General features: G+C 45.4%; 1 protein-coding gene across 2 annotated transcripts in view; it reads left to right on the top strand.

Annotated features, from left to right (window-relative positions):
* Positions 1-16,688, top strand: part of Galnt17 (polypeptide N-acetylgalactosaminyltransferase 17) — a 397,683-nt gene that overhangs the window by 361,133 nt on the left and 19,862 nt on the right. For both annotated transcript variants that reach the window (XM_040731689.1, XM_040731690.1), the window contains exons 7-8: positions 8,493-8,678; positions 14,874-15,011. In XM_040731689.1, the coding sequence (XP_040587623.1) occupies positions 8,493-8,678; positions 14,874-15,011 (324 nt within the window). The remainder of the gene's footprint in view (positions 1-8,492; positions 8,679-14,873; positions 15,012-16,688) is intronic.

Here is a 16,688-nt window from a genome sequence, read left to right as displayed (position 1 = left end):
CTGTCTTCTGACCTCCACATGAGTACTGCGAGGCAAACACACACACACACACACACACACACACACACACGTTCACACACATAAATAAACGTAATTAAAATTTTAATATAAAAATATTGTTTAAGCCCAAGAAAGCATACCCTATATTCTTACACAAGGAAAAAAAAGTCTTGCACAGAAGATATTAACACCCTCCCTAGGTTTGCTCTGAGTCTAGGAGCAGAGTTTGCCGTTTTGATCATGCTGACTTTCATTGTCAAGGAGCTGTCTCTGAATGGATGGCACACCTGCTCCATCCGCCTCTCAGACACTGTGGGAGCCAGGCTGCCTACCCTTGGCAGCAGCAGCTGCCAGTAGGCAAGAGATGACATTTCAGACCCCAGGTCCTAGGAGATCCATGGGACACAGTGTCAGGCGAGCCAGAACAAAACACCACCGGAAAGATCTGTTTAAAAATTTAAAAGACCATGTCCCCTTTTATCAGCTTTGCCACAGGCTGCCTGTTCCAACAGATTTCTCAGATGTGAAACTGGACTCCAAACGGGACTAAGACCTGAATGGGATGGGAGAGGTCAGGGAAGCTTGCAGGATCCCACTTCCATGGACAATGGGGAATGGATTGTTTTCCAGGAGGGAAACATGAAATGACTCCAAGTTCAGTCAGACTGTTTGCTTTGGGATATTAAATCCTTTAAAAACCTGGGCTTCTCAAGACTCAACAGCTTGCAGTTCAAAGTAAGGACTGCAGAGTGCCTGGGGCAAACCACTCAGGTCCCTGGAACATGCTCAATTCCAAATCTCTGCAGTTTAATGTGGCAAAAAAAAAAAAATCTGGGCTGCACAAACGGCTCAGGCGGCAAAGGGGCTTGCTGCCAAGCCTGATGATCTGAGTTCAATCCCTGGGACCCACATGTTAGAAAGAGAGAGCTGCCGCCCATGTTTTCCTGTGACCTCCACATGGGCACATTCCTCCTCCTGAACATACAGAATAATAACAAACTAAAAATCCATGGTGAGGCTGGAACTGTAGGTCACTGGAAGAGTGATTGCCCAGCATTTACAAGGAAGACCCTATCTTTGGGTCTCTAACACTTAAATTCATGGAGATCAGGGAAAATGACTCGGTGGTAATTAAGAGGACCTGAGTTTGGGTCTCTAGCATACATTAAAAAATATGAGCAGGCAGTATATGATTGTAAATTCCAGAGATAGGATGATTGGGTGGGAGGGATAAACTGTGCAGACAGATCTTTAAAATTCATTGACCAACCAATATAGCTAGGTAAATAAGTAGAGGGTTCAGTAGAAACTCTGTCTTAAAAAAATAAAATAAAATGGAAAGTGATTGAACCTCTGGCCTCCATATGCACATGCACACACAAACATGCACATACATGCATGTATATGCATATGCATATGCACACATACACACACATGTAGAGACATACACACCGCACAGAAGCAGAAAATAAATTCATGGTGGAAGTTGTCAGGGAACCTTCCATACAGTCATTAAAAGATCTGAACTCCTTCCACATTGTGGCTCCTCTCCTTTCAGTGGGTAGCTTCCTAGTTTGACCATGCAGTGGGAAATGGGATGGAGAAGTCACGCTGACTTTGAAACCACAGGAAGAGCCTGTGGCCAGGACACTGTGAAGCCCACACTTTGGTTGCTATCACTAGCAGGAAGCAGACACTGCCCATCACTCGTAGAAGGCTTGACGTTTTTCTAGTCGAAGTTGTCACACGTGGCTAGGATAGTTCATAGACAAAAGAGCATCAGTGAGGCCTTAGGATGGTTAGTTTAGACTTGTCAACTTCAGATGATCTAGAATCACCTGGGGAGATTTCTAGATCAGGTTGAAATGTAGACATGCGTATGGGAGATTTTACTTGTTACTATAGAAAGACACAGCCCATTATGGGTAGCACCAGCCCCCATTGGAGGGCCATGCACCATATGAGTTATGAAATCAAGCTGATCACGAGCAAGCAAGGGAGCATGCGTGCATTCATGTCTCTCTTTGCTCTTGACTGTGCTGCTTGAGTTCCTCCCTTGACTTCAGTGAAATGATGGGTTGTACCTTGCGGAATCGTAAGCTGAAATAAACCCTTTCTCCCTATGTTGCTTTTTTTTTTTTTTTTTGGCAGAGCATTTTCTCACAGCCACAGAAATGTGACTAGAATGGGAACCCAAAGTGAAGTTTCTATTAAATAAAGGGACAGTTTATTATTGTCTTAGTGTAAGAGGGAAGCACCCTGTTGAGGAATGTCTACATAAGTCCCACAGACATTATGACATCAGCTGCTGGAACTCAGCAGCAGATGGGCGTAAAGTCACTAGATCCACAGTGACTGAGATCACAGAATAGCTCTGAGAATCCAAGCCTATGAGAGCCTTTACTGGTCTTTGTTTAACTGTGGCTCTTGGTTTGAGGGGCTGTAGTTCACTGAGGTGAGGAAGGCATTGGCAGCAGGAGGGTGAGGCAGCTGCTGAGTAGCACTCATGGTCAGGAAGCACACCAGATAATGCTGGTACCCAGTTGACTGTCTCCTTTGTATTCAGTCGAGGACCCCAGCCTGGACGAGATGTAACCCAAATTCAGGGCAGGCCTTCCTTTCTCTGTGAAAGCTCTCTGGAGACTCCCTTGCAGATGCTTTCCAAGTAGACTGAAGATTAACCATTGCATACTATCTGAAATCAGTGTGGAAACTGGGGCTGGAGATATGACTCAGCAATTAAGATCACGTAATGCTCTTACAGAGGACCCAAGTGTTCTGTTCCTAACTTCCGTGTCGGGCAGCTCACAACTGCAGGTCCAGGAATCCTGTCCATCTCCACTGGCCTCTGTGGACACTGTACAGGTTCACACATGCACATAGACACACACTTAAAGATAAGAGATCAATCTTTTAAAAATGTAAATACCAGGTTCCTTCCAAGTCTCAAAGCTGTGGCCTTGGGTGTTGAAGACAGAATTAAATATAATTCACTCTCCTCCTGTGGCTAAGCATAGATTATCTATAATTACACTCAAACAGCTGCTTTCTAATCCTCAGCAAAATGAACTCTAAGTGGTGATAGAAGGATGAATAATATGCACAGATAGAAAAGTGAATACAATGTCATCACCCACCTGCCTTCTGGAAACTTCCATATGAAGGTGATAAGGCGGCTTGCAGCTTTCCCCTGACATTGATTCTAGGGTTCAGCGCTGAGGAACCAGTGAAGGTTGTGAACTCTGTCAGTGGGACCCGTGTTGTGTCTATGTTATCTTCCTATCCTGGCAGCATTTTACTCAGAGTGCTGTCCCTCATAAACATGTATGTGGTATTGGGCTCAATGGCTGAAAAGAAACTGTTCTAAGTTAAAGGCATGAGGTTCTGGGAACACAGAGCAATGAAATTCTCCGTGTCTGCTTAGCTGGAGCTGCTGCGGGGGAAGGAAGGAAGGTCTGCTTGGACGCATGTCTCCGTTACTCTTGTGTTGCTGTGATAAAAGTCCCTGGACAAGGGCTGGAATGATGGCTCAGTGGTCGAGAGCACACCCTTGTCTTGCAGAGGACCTGAGTGTGGTTCCCAGATCCCATGCTAGGTAGCTCACAACCAAATGCGACTCTAGCTCCAGGAGATGTGATACCATCCTCTGGCCTCTACACATGCACACAGAGACACATAAATAAGATGTTAAAGTTTTCTTTTCAAAATACCCTCATAAAGACCATCTGAGGAAGTATTTTGATTTATATTTAGGGATGCATTCCATCATGGCGGGGAAGTCAAAGCCGCATGTCAGGCTGCAGGCAAAGGCAGGAAGAAGAAAGCAATGGATACGTGCGTTTCTCTTTTTCAAAGTACCCTGGGCAGGGAAAGATCCTGCCTGCAGTCAAGATGCATGTTCACGTATCATTTAAGCCAACCGGGAAACTCACAGACAGTCTCAGAGGCTGACCTTAATCTAAAGCAATGATTCAGAACCTTCCTAATGCTTTAATACAGTTCCTCATGTTGTGGTGACCCCCCAACCATAAAATCATTTTCATTGCTACTTCATAACTGCAATTTTTGCTAGTGTTATGAATCATAATGTAAAATCTGATAGAGGATATCTGATTTGTGGCCCCTGTGAAAGGGTCGTTTCACACTGGAAGGGGTCATGACCCACGGGTTGACAACCACTGAACTAAATGATGCTTCCTAGGCATATCAAGATGGGATCTCACATGGCTCTGGATCCCATCAACATAGCAATTAAAAATTACTAACCATCACCATTATTAACCATCACAGTATGAATTCAAGTCCTGAGGAACACCCAATGATGTTTTTAGGCTTTTGTGTCCAGAATGAAAAAAAATTGTATTAGAGGTGCATGGTTAAAAATAGAAATAGAAGCCAGGTGGTGATGGCACACGTCTTTAATCCCAGCACTCAGGAGGCAGAGGCAGGTGGATCTCTGTGAGTTTAGGCCAGCCTGGTCTACAGAGTGAATTCCAGGACAGTTAGGACTATTACACAGAGAAACTCTGTCTTGAAAAACCAACACACACACACACACACACACACACACACACACACACACACACACACACACACACACACAAAGTAAAAATAGAGAGGGCTCAAGAAAAGGGACTTAAGCCAGTGAGATGCATCTAATTGTAAGAACGCATACTAACAAGCCTAAGGACCTGAGCTTAGTCTCTGGAACTCACGTGGAGAAAACCAATACCCACAAGCTGTCCTGTGACCTCCACGTGCACTGTGAGACGTGCAGATATACAGGCACGCACATGCACACACACACACATGCAAAAAGCAAATATATTTTAGGTGAACATACTCCCAAAGATGAGAGTGGGCAAGCAGAGTGGAAAAGGGGTATCCACTTAAACACGCTGGTCCAGAAGGCTCGAGACTCATTCACGTCAAACCTGCCTTTCCCGTGGGCTATTCTCAAACACAATCTGTTCTGTGTAGCCCAGGTTGGGAAGAGTCTCGTCTCTGCCAACTAACTGCTTCTTTCATGTGTTGATCGTAAGCTTTCTTCTATTTCGTTTGCCCTGCATGTGTGCCCATGGCCCACAGTGTGTATGGAGGTCAGAGGACAACTCGAGGAGTCAGTGTTCTGTCCCCACCTGTGGGCCCCAGGGAATGGAACTCCTGTAAGCAAATGCCTTCAGCCACTGAGCCATCTTTCCGTCCTTCACGTGTTCGTAATCTTGATGCTGTTATCCCCAGTCTCCACTGTAGCACAAAGGAAGGAGCAGAAGGTTGGAGAGAAGGAGGGAATGCATGAAAAATGAAGGGATTTGAGGAAAGACAGAACAAACAGGACTTAAACATGCATAAAGATTATGTGGCATGTTTTCTTCTAACACAGGAGCCAGATCATGTATGACAACACCATGCTGTTCTACTGGGTGGTAAGGCCATAATGGTTTTTTAACCGGTGATAAGTTCAAACCAGTATGATTCTCTCTCTCTAATATAGCTTGTCTTTCAAATAAAGAAGGATCAGCAACTGTTTTTTTTTTAAAGGAAAGAAAAAAGAGAAAAAAAGAAAGAAAAAGAAACCCCTTCAGTCCCTGGGCTCTGCTCAATGAATCGGGCTGTTCTCAATAATGCCTTTCTTTCCTCCTTGGAATCGCATGTCACTTACCGAGGTTCATTTTAATTCCTCAGTCTGTGCTAAGAGAAATGGCTCTCATCGACCCAACCGGCAGTGGAATCTGGATGTTTGGGGGTTCTCGCCACTGCGGCACTTAAATTGAGATATGTCTCAAGATCTGCATTTGTAAATCCTATTTCTGAGAAACTGTAATAAATAAAGCCAAAGATTGAAATTGAATTCTTGTAAAAAGGAATTTAGGAGGAAAGCTATGAAGCATCCATCCAATTGTGGAAGAAAAGATGCATTTAAACCGGGAAAAGCTCGTCTCCCCAGCCTGGCACAAAATACTGGGGAAGGTTACCAGTGGTAGGGACTGAGGTAGTGAGTGTACCCTTCTGGGGATGAACAAATTTAAATATGTTCTTAGCCAGGTATCTACTTATTTTTAGTCATATTTTATCAAAAACGAAAACAAAATTTACCTATAGATGATCCAATGGGATTATTTGTGTGTGTGTTCTGCATCGAGAGATCCATCAATGTTGCTTTCTAGTGCTGTTAATTGGTTTCTTGTTGTTGTTTTGTCCAGTACTAGAGACAGAACCTAGGACCTCATACATGCTATGTGGCTGCTTTACCACTGAGCCTCGCCCCACGCTGAGGGATGTAGGTGTTCTGCTACTGAAACACAGTCCAGCCCTCTTCTTATTTTGAGACAGTCTCATTAAGTTGCCCAAGAAGTACTTGAACTTGATCTGATCCTTCTGCCTCTGTCTCCCATGTACCTAGGACGACCAAACTGTGCCAGTAGGTCCAGCTCATTGTGGCCTTGATCCATGGAAATGATTTTAAATGGGCTTCAGAGTGACCTAATCAGGGACACAGCAGAAATTTGGGAGAGATGTTCCTAAGATTGCAGAAATGCACACCCTCAAGGGAAGGAGGAGGAAGCCCTCTGTGTATCAACAACCTGAGAGGCCATCTTTAGGGCTAGTGTGTGAGTGGGGATCCTGGATAAGAAGATGGGGTGAGCCCCACTGTCCCCAAAGTCTCAGAAGATTGCTGCAAAGACAGTGACATTCTGTGTGTCTCGCAAATACCAAGAATGCCATACAGGCTGGACATGTGGCTCAGTGCTGGAATACTCACCTAGCCTGCAAAAAGCCCCTTAACACTTCCAAGAGATGAGGTGCACAGCACAGCCTGAGATCCTTCAGAGTGTTGCTTAGTTCCAGGAAGAGGACACCCCCCACGCACGCGCACACACACACACACACACACACACACACACAAACACACACACACACACTCACCTTTCATTAAGAATTAAGCTTAATGTTCTCTTTAAACTATTTCATTTGTGTGTGCGCTCATGTTCATGGTGACATGCGTGCCTTTGGGTGTGGAAGCCATGGTGACATGCATGCTTTTGGGTGTGGAAGCCATGGTGACATGCGTGCCTTTGGGAGTGGAAGCCATGGTGACATGCGTGCCTTTGGGAGTGGAAGCCAGAGCGCAGCCCCAGATGCCATTCTTCAGATGCTGTCCACCTCTCTTTGCTTTTGTTTGTTTTTTGAGACAGAGTCTGTCACTGGCTGACACTCACCAAGGGGGCTGGGCTGACCAGTGAACACAGGGGACTCCAGCCTCCTCCTCCCCATAGCTAGGATCACAAGCACAAGCCACCAGGTCTGGATGTCATCTAGGGTTGAACTCAGATATTCTTTTTTGCACAACAGGTACTTTACAAATCTACCCCAGCACTTACGTTTATTATTTTTTAAAAAGACATGCCATTTTTTACTGTTTTTATTTGCATATTCACATATATTCACATATATGAAGGGATACTATATATGTGCATGTGCCTACAGAAGCCAGAAGAGAGACACAGGTACACACACACACCCTATGAAGAAAAAAAAAGAAGGGAAAATGAGATAGATGATATCAGAGGAACCCCAGCCAAGTTCTCCCAAAGGCCTCAGCTAATAATAATAATAATAATAATAATAATAATAATAGCCTAAGTAGAAATCGGACAAGCCAGACATATTAAGATGTATTAGCTACATTTTCATTACTGTGACCAAATACCTGATAAGAAGCAGTTTAATGAAGGGGGGGTAATTTTGGTTCACAGTTCAGGGGTTCAATCCATCATGATGGGAAGGCATGGTAGCAGGAGCAAGAGGCAGCTGGTCTACTTCGGTAAGGAAGTAGAGACAGAGCAGAGGCTGGTGCTTGGCCACACTCTCCCTTTTATTCAGTCAAGGAGCCCAGCCTATGCCATGGTGCCACCCAAATTCAAGGACCGTCTTCCTTCCTGGGGTAACCCAGTGTAGAAACCCCTTATAGACATGCCCACAGTTTGTCTTCTAGATGATTCTAGATCCTTTCAAATTAAATGCCATACCTATCTTTGACTATCAAGTTGGTACAGCTTAGAATCATGTGAGAGAAGAAGCTTCACTTAAGTAATTGCCTATGGGTATGCCTGGGGGATTGTCTTAATGGCTAGTTAATAGAGGAGGACCCAGCCCACCGTGGGTGGCACCATTCCCTAGGCAGATGGTCTTGGGTTGGATAAGAAAGCTATCTCAGCTTGAGCCTCTGAGTGTACCAATAAGCCGTGTTCTTCCATGGTTCCTGTCTTCAAGTTCTTGCTAGAGCTCTTACCCTGACTTCTCTCGGTAATGGGCTGTGACCTGGAAGTGTAAAGCCAGATGTACCCTTTACTCCTTAAGTTGCTTTTGGTTTGAAGTGTTTTGTCACAGCAGCAGAAAGCAAACTAGGACCTATGTTTGTGGGGCTTGTGGGGAGTGTGGTGGCCTCTGGGATATCCTCTGCCATACTGATCAAGTCCCTATGCCTCCAGGTGTGGCTCTGTGGTGGCAGCATGGAGGTCCTTCCTTGCTCAAGGGTGGCCCACATCGAGCGGAAGAAGAAACCCTATAACAGCAACATCGGCTTCTACACCAAGAGGAACGCACTCCGGGTAGCCGAGGTCTGGATGGACGACTACAAATCTCACGTGTACATAGCGTGGAATCTGCCTCTGGAGGTAGGAACCAGCTGCTTCCCCTACCAACGTAGAACAACAAGCTCGATACTCAGGCAGGCCACAGACACCCTCCCCCCTTAATAAGCCATTGCCAAGGCTCGCAGATGCCTGGATGTTACATCCTCTTAGCCCCGAGGCAAACACAATAGAAAGGCATCAATCCACTTACAGAGATCCTCAGGTCTTGTTGCTGTGTTAATCCAAATCTTCTTATACTATCATCGCCCCTCCATTCTGAGCATAGGCTCTGTCTGGAAGGTCTTTGCCCACGTTTGGGCACCATGACCATCTTCTGCTCACGCTGTGCGCCCTCCTGTGGAGCCCCAGCTGTCAGGGACAAGCCAACTGAAGGCTGTGACTCTTGTCTCCAACCTTACCTCCCTCATGCGTTCTGCTTGAGGCCCCAGGAAAATCTGTGGTTACTACAGGCTCCCAGCCGGAACCCCGTGGCTGTGCCTGGCTTGGTCTGAATCCCGCCCCTGTCTCATGATTGATGAAATCTTCACGCAACATTTCTCCGTGGTTACAGATACGAACAGTACAATGGGGTCGATGGCAGGTCTTCCTTCCTCTGCTTCGGTAGGCTGTACCAGAACAGCAGAGATACAGCTGAATGTGTGCAAAGTTTCAGTGAGTGAAAGATAGAAAGTATCACTGTGTCAGCTCCCCCCACCCCAGTATTAGGTGCTTCTGTATACTAGGAAAGTACCTTTCAGCCATTCACTGGGGGATTCCAGGCAGGTGCTCTACCACTGAGCCACACCCCAGCCCCTGGTACTAAGGAATTATAGAGAGATGCTCTACCACTGAGCCATACCTCCAACTATTGTTTTTCTTTTCATTTTTGAGACAGGGTTCCACTAAATTGTTCAGGCTGACCTTGAATTCACTCTGCAGGCCAAGCTAATCTTGAACTTTTTTTTTTTGAGACAGGGTTTCTCTGTATTGTTTTGGAGCCTGTCCTGGAACTAGTTCTTGTAGACCAGGCTGGTCTTGAACTCACAGAGATCCACCTGCCTCTGCCTCCTGAGTGCTGGGATTAAAGGTGTGTGCCACCAATGTCCAGCTTACTTTTGAACTATTGACCTTCCTATGTGAGCTTCCCAAGTTGCTATGTTGATGCTTGTGACTCCATGCCTGTGTCATTAAGGTTGCTTCTTCTGGCCGGGTGTTGGTGGCACACGCCCTTAATCCCAGCAGCACTCAGAAGACAGAGGCAGGCAGATCTCTGTGAGTTCCAGGCCAGCCTGGTCTACAGAGTGAGTGCCAGGATAGGCTCCAAAGCTACACAGAGAAACCCTGTCTCAAAAAAAATTACTTCTTCCTCTTTTAGCTATATAGTCATTGAATGCAGTGTGCCTTTACATATTTTTAAGTTGCATTTATTTATTTAGTTTATGTAGGGGAAATTATGCAACAGTGTACATCATATGGTTGTCAGAGAATAAACTGTGTAAGTTGGTTCTCTTCTTCCACCATTGAGGTCCTGAGGATGGACCATGGGTCATCAAGGTTGGCAGCAAACCCTTTTGCTCCCTAAGCCATTTTACCAGCCCAAGTTTTCACATAGTTTTGTTATGTAAAGTTGAGTAGCCTTTGATGAGAACTTAGTACATCCCAGGATACTTGATAAATTTCTTATTTATAACAGCTCATTTAGGGCTGAAGAGATGGCTCAGAGGTTAAGAACACTGACTGCTCTTCCAGAGGTCTTGAGTTCAATTCCCAGCAACCACATGGTGGCTGACAACCATCTACAATTCAATCTGGTGTATATGTAATAAATAAATAAATCTTTAAAAAATAACAGCTCATTTAATCTCATGACAAAAGGAGTTCTGCCTAGATTCCGGCATCTGTAGAACAGTAATTGTTCATACTTGCCCCCACAGGACCCCAGCAACAATCAAATGAAGTACAGAATAGAGCTTAGACCTTGTTAAACAGTCTATGAATGCTGGTTTGTTATTGGCCATACTCTACTGTCCATTTACAGATAAGAGACTTGGTAGTTTGTGAAGTTAGTGGGACTTGCTTAAGGTCTTACACATAACTCAGGAGCAAGAATGTGAACTCAGGATTGGAGAGCCGGCTTTGTGGTTAAGAGTGTTGCTACTCTTGCAGAAGCTCAGAATCCAGTTCTCAGCACCTATTTCAGCTCACAATCACCTGTAACTCCAGCTCCAGGGGGTCTTTTGCCCTCTTCTGGCCACAGTGGACATTGCATGCATGTATACATTCTCATACATACGCATCAGGCCAGAGCTGTGAGCTCATAACCCTGGTGAACCAGTGTTATGGTTATTTATGTTCTCTAGACCTTTCTCTAGAATGATAGTTTCATCTGTTGTATTAGTTACTGTTCCTATTCTAGGATAAAAATGCCCAACAAAAGCAATTTATGCAAAGATTTTATTGTTATTTTAGTTTTTTTGAGACTTGGTTTCTCTATGTAGCTCCTAGATGTCTAGGAACTCTCTTTGTAGACCAGGCTGGCCTTGAACTCACAGAGATCCACCTGCCTCTGCCTCCTGAGTGCTGGGATTAAAGGTGTGCACCACCACACCTACTTAAGAATGGTTTATTGTGGCTCAAGAATGTGAGGGTCTGGCCCATCATGTTGGGGAGGGCATGGTGGCAGGAGCATGTGGCAGGTGAGTCACATGGCATCCACAGTCAGGAAGCAGAGAGAGATGGATGCTGGCGCTCAGTTCACTGTCTCCTTTGTATTCATTCTGGGACTCCAGTCCATGGGATGATGCTCCCCACAGTCAGGATGGGTCTCCCTTCCTCAACAAAGCCAGCTAGAAACTCCCTCATAAACACGCCCAGAAGTGCCATTCTAGATCATGACAACTTGACAGTCAACATTAGCGACCACTCTTTGAGTCACTCTTGCCCAGTGCAGTGCCTGTTACAATCCCTGCCTGGCCATGGGGTACTGCACAGGACATTTTAAAAAGACTAGGAATCATACACAGGACCAAGCACCCCAGTGAATGCCTTTTGAACATGGTGTTCAAAAAGAACAGATTTTGGGCTGGGCGGTGGTGGCACACGCCTTTAATCCCAGCACTCAGGAGGTAGAGTTAGGCGGATCTCTGTGAGTTCGAGGCTGGGCTGGACCAACAGCCTCCAAAACAATATAGAGAAACCCTGTCTCGTTAAAAACAAAAAACAAAAACAAAAAAACAAAAAAAAACAGATTTTTGGAGGGCTTTGGATTTGTGGTTTTCACAAGAAGGATGTTCAGCCAATGAAAGTTACACAAATGTTCTATGGTCCAGAAAAAAAAATCCCAAATCTGCTTTCTGGGGGGAGCATTGGGACAGAGTCTCACCATGGAGCCCTGGATGGTCTGGAACTAAAACACATCTGGTCCTGAGACATTCTCTTCTTCCTTCTTTCCTTCCTCTTTTTCTTTCCCTCTCTCCTTCTTCTTCTTTCCCATACTTTCTTCTCCTCCCTCCTTCACCTTACAGGGGAAGCACAGACAGGATCTCACTCCACAGCCCACGCTGGCCTCAAATCAAGATCTTCCTCCCTCATGCTTCTAGCATGCTGGGGCGACAGGCCTGTGCCACACTCCTGCGTGTGCACTGGGATATACAAAGCACACACACCCTGCAGATGCTATGTTTCCTCCTACAGACAGATCATAACCAGGTTCTGCTTATAGACTTGCACAGTAAGAGATCAACAGCAATGTCTAATAATAAAATAGAATGATCAGAACAAAAGACTGTGATGAAATTTACTTCAAATTTACGAATTGTTTGTTTCTGGAATTTTCCATTTAGAATCTTTTTGGACTGTGATTGATAACAGGTAAGTGATATCAAACAACACTGAAGCACAGTTGCCTGGCTGGTTCCAGGTCACTAGTCCATGATTGTGAGTGCTATCCTGCCATGCTTTCAACAAATGACCACCCTGGAGAGGTGGAGGCACCCGGGTCAGGAGTTCAAGGCCATCCATTGACCTTGACACACATATACACACGTGCACACACTCGCGCGCGTGCGTGCGCGCACACACACACAGCCAGTTTGAGACAATACTAGATACTTGAGATCCTGTCTTTAAAATAAGGAGGAGGAGGAAAAGAAAGACAGGGAGAGGGAGGAAGGAGGGAGGGAAGGAAGGGAAGAAGAAAGGAAGGAAGGAAGGAAAGAAGGAAGGAAGGAAGGAAGGAAGGAAGGAAGGAAGGAAGGAAGGAAGGAAGGAAGGAAAAAGAAAGGGCCCATTTTCAGCCCAGTATATTGGCACAAACTTGTATTCCCAACACTAGGGGAGATGAATCAGGAAGGGTTGTGAGATTAAGGCCAGCCTGGGCTACAGTATGAAGTTATGACTCAAACAAACAATCAGACTAACAAACACTGACCATCTCAATTAATTATGGCAAGTATATTCAAACGAAGAGTTAGGTATTATTTTCGGCCTTGCCTTAAAGTATTCATAAGTATGACATTTAAAAGATTTTTTTCCTAGAGAGTGCTCAATGGGTGAAAAGCACTTACTGTGACACAATGTGGACCTGAGTTCAAATCCCCAGCACCTATGTAAAGCCAGACATAGCCACTCATGTCTGTAACCCCAGCATGGAGGGGAGGAGACAGGCAGATCCCGGAACATTTTAGCCTGTGGGCTTCAGCCTCGGAGAGAGATCATGTCTGAAAGCAAGAATCAAAAGATAAGGTTGAGAATGATAGAGGAAGACACCAGCATTTTTTCTCTTGACCCTGCATATAGGCATGCAAATCACTCACTCACACACACACACACACACACACACACACACACACACACACACACACACACACACACGTGTACACACCCAACATGCAAACACACCCCTACGCACATACTTAAAAATCCTTATTTGGCTACTGAAGAAATCTTGACAGAGTAACTTTAACTGTTCTCAGTGCCCCCAAACCCTACCTGACTTCCTTTCTCAGCCTGGCCCTGCGTCCTTTGACTCCCAGTCATCTGGGGACTGAACTGAGGCTCATATTTCAGATACTTTATTTCCCCCTGTCATCATACAGCAACCCATTACAGGTTCATTTCAATAAAAGCAGAGTGAATTATTCATCAGAACATCATCACACGGAAAATTATTTTCTCCTCTGCATATAATGAGCTTCACAGAGTGCCCACAAAGAGGGACGCCACACAAGTGAAAGACGAAGGAGGCTAGAAACATTTATTTTCTTGTCATCATCAAATAATTCCTGCAGTAATTGTCTTGGATAATTACTGAGGGACTGTGAAAGAGAAGAATCTCAGAGAGCAGGTTGTTAACATCCTTGTGTCCTGGGGTCCTTAGCCCCAGTGGTGATAAAGATGGAGAACTGTCTAGAGATGTCTGTTAGATCCTCCCACACGCGCTCCACAGAGTACATAATCTCTAGCTTAGGTTTAAGTGAGGCACGGCATCTGCTAAAGCCAGCCTTCTGAGCACTGCCAAGCTCTGGGCCGGGGAGGTAGCTCAGCTGGTAGGGTGTGTCCCTGGAACACACAAAGCCCTGGGTTCCTTCCTCCGTGCCACGTAAACCAGGTGTGGTGACACATACATGTAATCTTAGCATTTAAGTGGTGCAGGCAGGTGCATCAGGAGTCCAAGGTCATCCCCATTTGTATAGCAAGTTCCCAGGCTGGCCTGGGCTACACATGACCCTGTGTAACAGTTGATTTTTTTAAATGTTAACTTGATAGGGGTTGTCTAGATCAGGTTTGCCTGCAGGTATGTCTCGATTGTTAATCGATGTGGAAAGACCCACGCTGGATGTGGGCAGCATCATTCCCTAGGTTGAACCCTGAACCGTGTGAGAGTGAAGAAAGCTAGGTGAGCATGGGCACCTGGCAGCGTGGGTGCATCCCTTTTCTTTGCTCTGTGGCTTTGATGTGATTGGCTGCCTGAGTCCCTGCCTTGACTTTCCCACAATAATGGATAGTAGCCTGGAGCTGTTAGCCAAATAAGCCCTTTCCTTCCCCAAGTTGGCTTTTGGTCAGTGTATTTTTATCATAGCAACAGAAATGAAGCTGGAACACTCTTCAAAGAAGGAAAACAAACAAAATAATACAGGCTCCAAATCTCCTACATGCCCTCCCTAAAAGTAACTCCATCTGCACATGCCTCTGGCCAGAGTCCCATGCCACTAATGCTCTTTGTCTCTCTGCTTGCAGAATCCAGGGATCGATATAGGTGATGTCTCAGAGAGAAAAGCATTAAGGAAAAGTCTGAAGTGTAAGAATTTCCAGTGGTACTTGGACCACGTCTACCCGGAAATGAGAAGATACAACAATACTATTGCCTACGGGGAGGTAAGATGGACTACACTCAAGAGACAACAGAGCCTTCCTCCCTTCCTCTCCTCAGTGATTCTTGGAGGTCCAAGGCTCTCTACCTAGCAAGGGTATGGAGGCAGGGATGAGGCTGTGACTGTCTTCTCTGCCCAAGGTGATGGTTTTGAGATGTTTTGACATTGAGTGCCTCTGGGCCATGAAGGTAGAGACACTGGGCAGGAAGCAGGACATAACAAGGGTCAGGGAGGAGAGGATATGGTCTAGTGGTAGAGCACTTGCTTAGTGTGCTTTAAGTCCCTGGGTTAAATCCCCAGCGACAGACAGACACACATGTAGCATGTATTCACGCACATACACAAGAGAGATGGAGCTGGGTGTGACATGCATACTTGTAATCCTAGTAATTAGGGACACTGAGGCAGGATTGCCATGAACATGGGCTACATATTGAATTCCAGGCCAGTTTAGATTATATAACATGACCCTATCTCAAAAGAGAGAGGGGGAGTCTGGGGTGAGGCTAGAGCCTCTGTTGCTTATTGTTGTGGGTTGTGACCAACTAGAGGTTTTTAAAAAAAAGAAAGAAAAGAAAAACGGAGAGGTGGAATCCTCAGATTGAGGCGATCTAACATTCTAAAACAGTTGGGCATATTAGCGCAGGGCCTTTAATCCCAGCATTTAGGAGGCACAGGCAGGAGAATCAGGAGTTCAAGGCCAGCCTCAGCTACATAGTGAGTTTGAGGCTAGCATGAGCCACACAAGACTGTCCCGTACTAAACAAACCCAGCAACAATAACAAGGTGTCTTTTGCTCTCATCTGCTGGACTCCCAATTCTAGTGGGTTGTAGCCAGCCATGTGCCACCTCCCAGCTTCCATTTCTTAGTGTATAAGAATGAGAGAAATCAAACTGCAGCACAATGAGCCCTGGTGTGTAGGGTCTGTGCATCAGTAAGCAGCATGTGTCAGCCATTGTTAGTGCATGCTAACTGCCGTGTCCTCTCTTCTTCAAAACAAAAGGACTTGAAGGAAGACCAAGTGTGAAGCAGACATCAGGAAACGAGCAGGGACTTGTCTTAATTGTGGAAACTGCTTAGCTCTTTGTAAGAGAAGCCAGGGCTGGGGAGGTGGCTCAGTCAGTCGAGCGTTTGCCCCTCGTGTGTGGAGCCCCAGGCGTCATTCCCTGCACCACATACATCTGGCACTGGGGTGCACATCTGCAATCAGTCTGAGGTCCTCCTCAGTTGCCCGGTGAGATCAAGGTTAGCCTAGGCTACAGGAGATCCAGTCTCAAAACCTCCTCCCAAAGTAAAGAAATGAAGCCAGTCATGTAGCCACAGAAATAAATCTATATCCAAAGGGAGACAAGCTCTCTAAGAATGAAAGATGCAGGACGAACAGCAGAGAAAACAGATAATTGACCTGAGCTCATCAAGAAATATAACCCACACTCTAAATGTAGAAACATTCTGCCAAGCTGGAAATTTATACATCACAAATCTTATGTAGTGTGTAGTGAGCCCTACAATTCAATTTAAATAAAATAATTGATTTAAATAACAAAAAAAAATCCCCCAAAGAAAAGTTGACCAGATGTCTTAGTTATTTTTTCCTATTGCTGTGAAGAAAGCCTTTGCCAGGCAGTGGTGGCGCATGCCTTTAATCCCAGCACTTGGGAGGCAGAAGCAGGTGGATCT

This window comes from Mesocricetus auratus, unplaced genomic scaffold, assembly GCF_017639785.1.
Source record: "Mesocricetus auratus isolate SY011 unplaced genomic scaffold, BCM_Maur_2.0 Super-Scaffold_100025, whole genome shotgun sequence".
Lineage (NCBI taxonomy): Eukaryota > Metazoa > Chordata > Mammalia > Rodentia > Cricetidae > Mesocricetus > Mesocricetus auratus.
The sequence above is the reverse complement of the archived record's forward strand: the minus strand, read 5'-3'. Positions and strand labels throughout refer to the sequence as shown.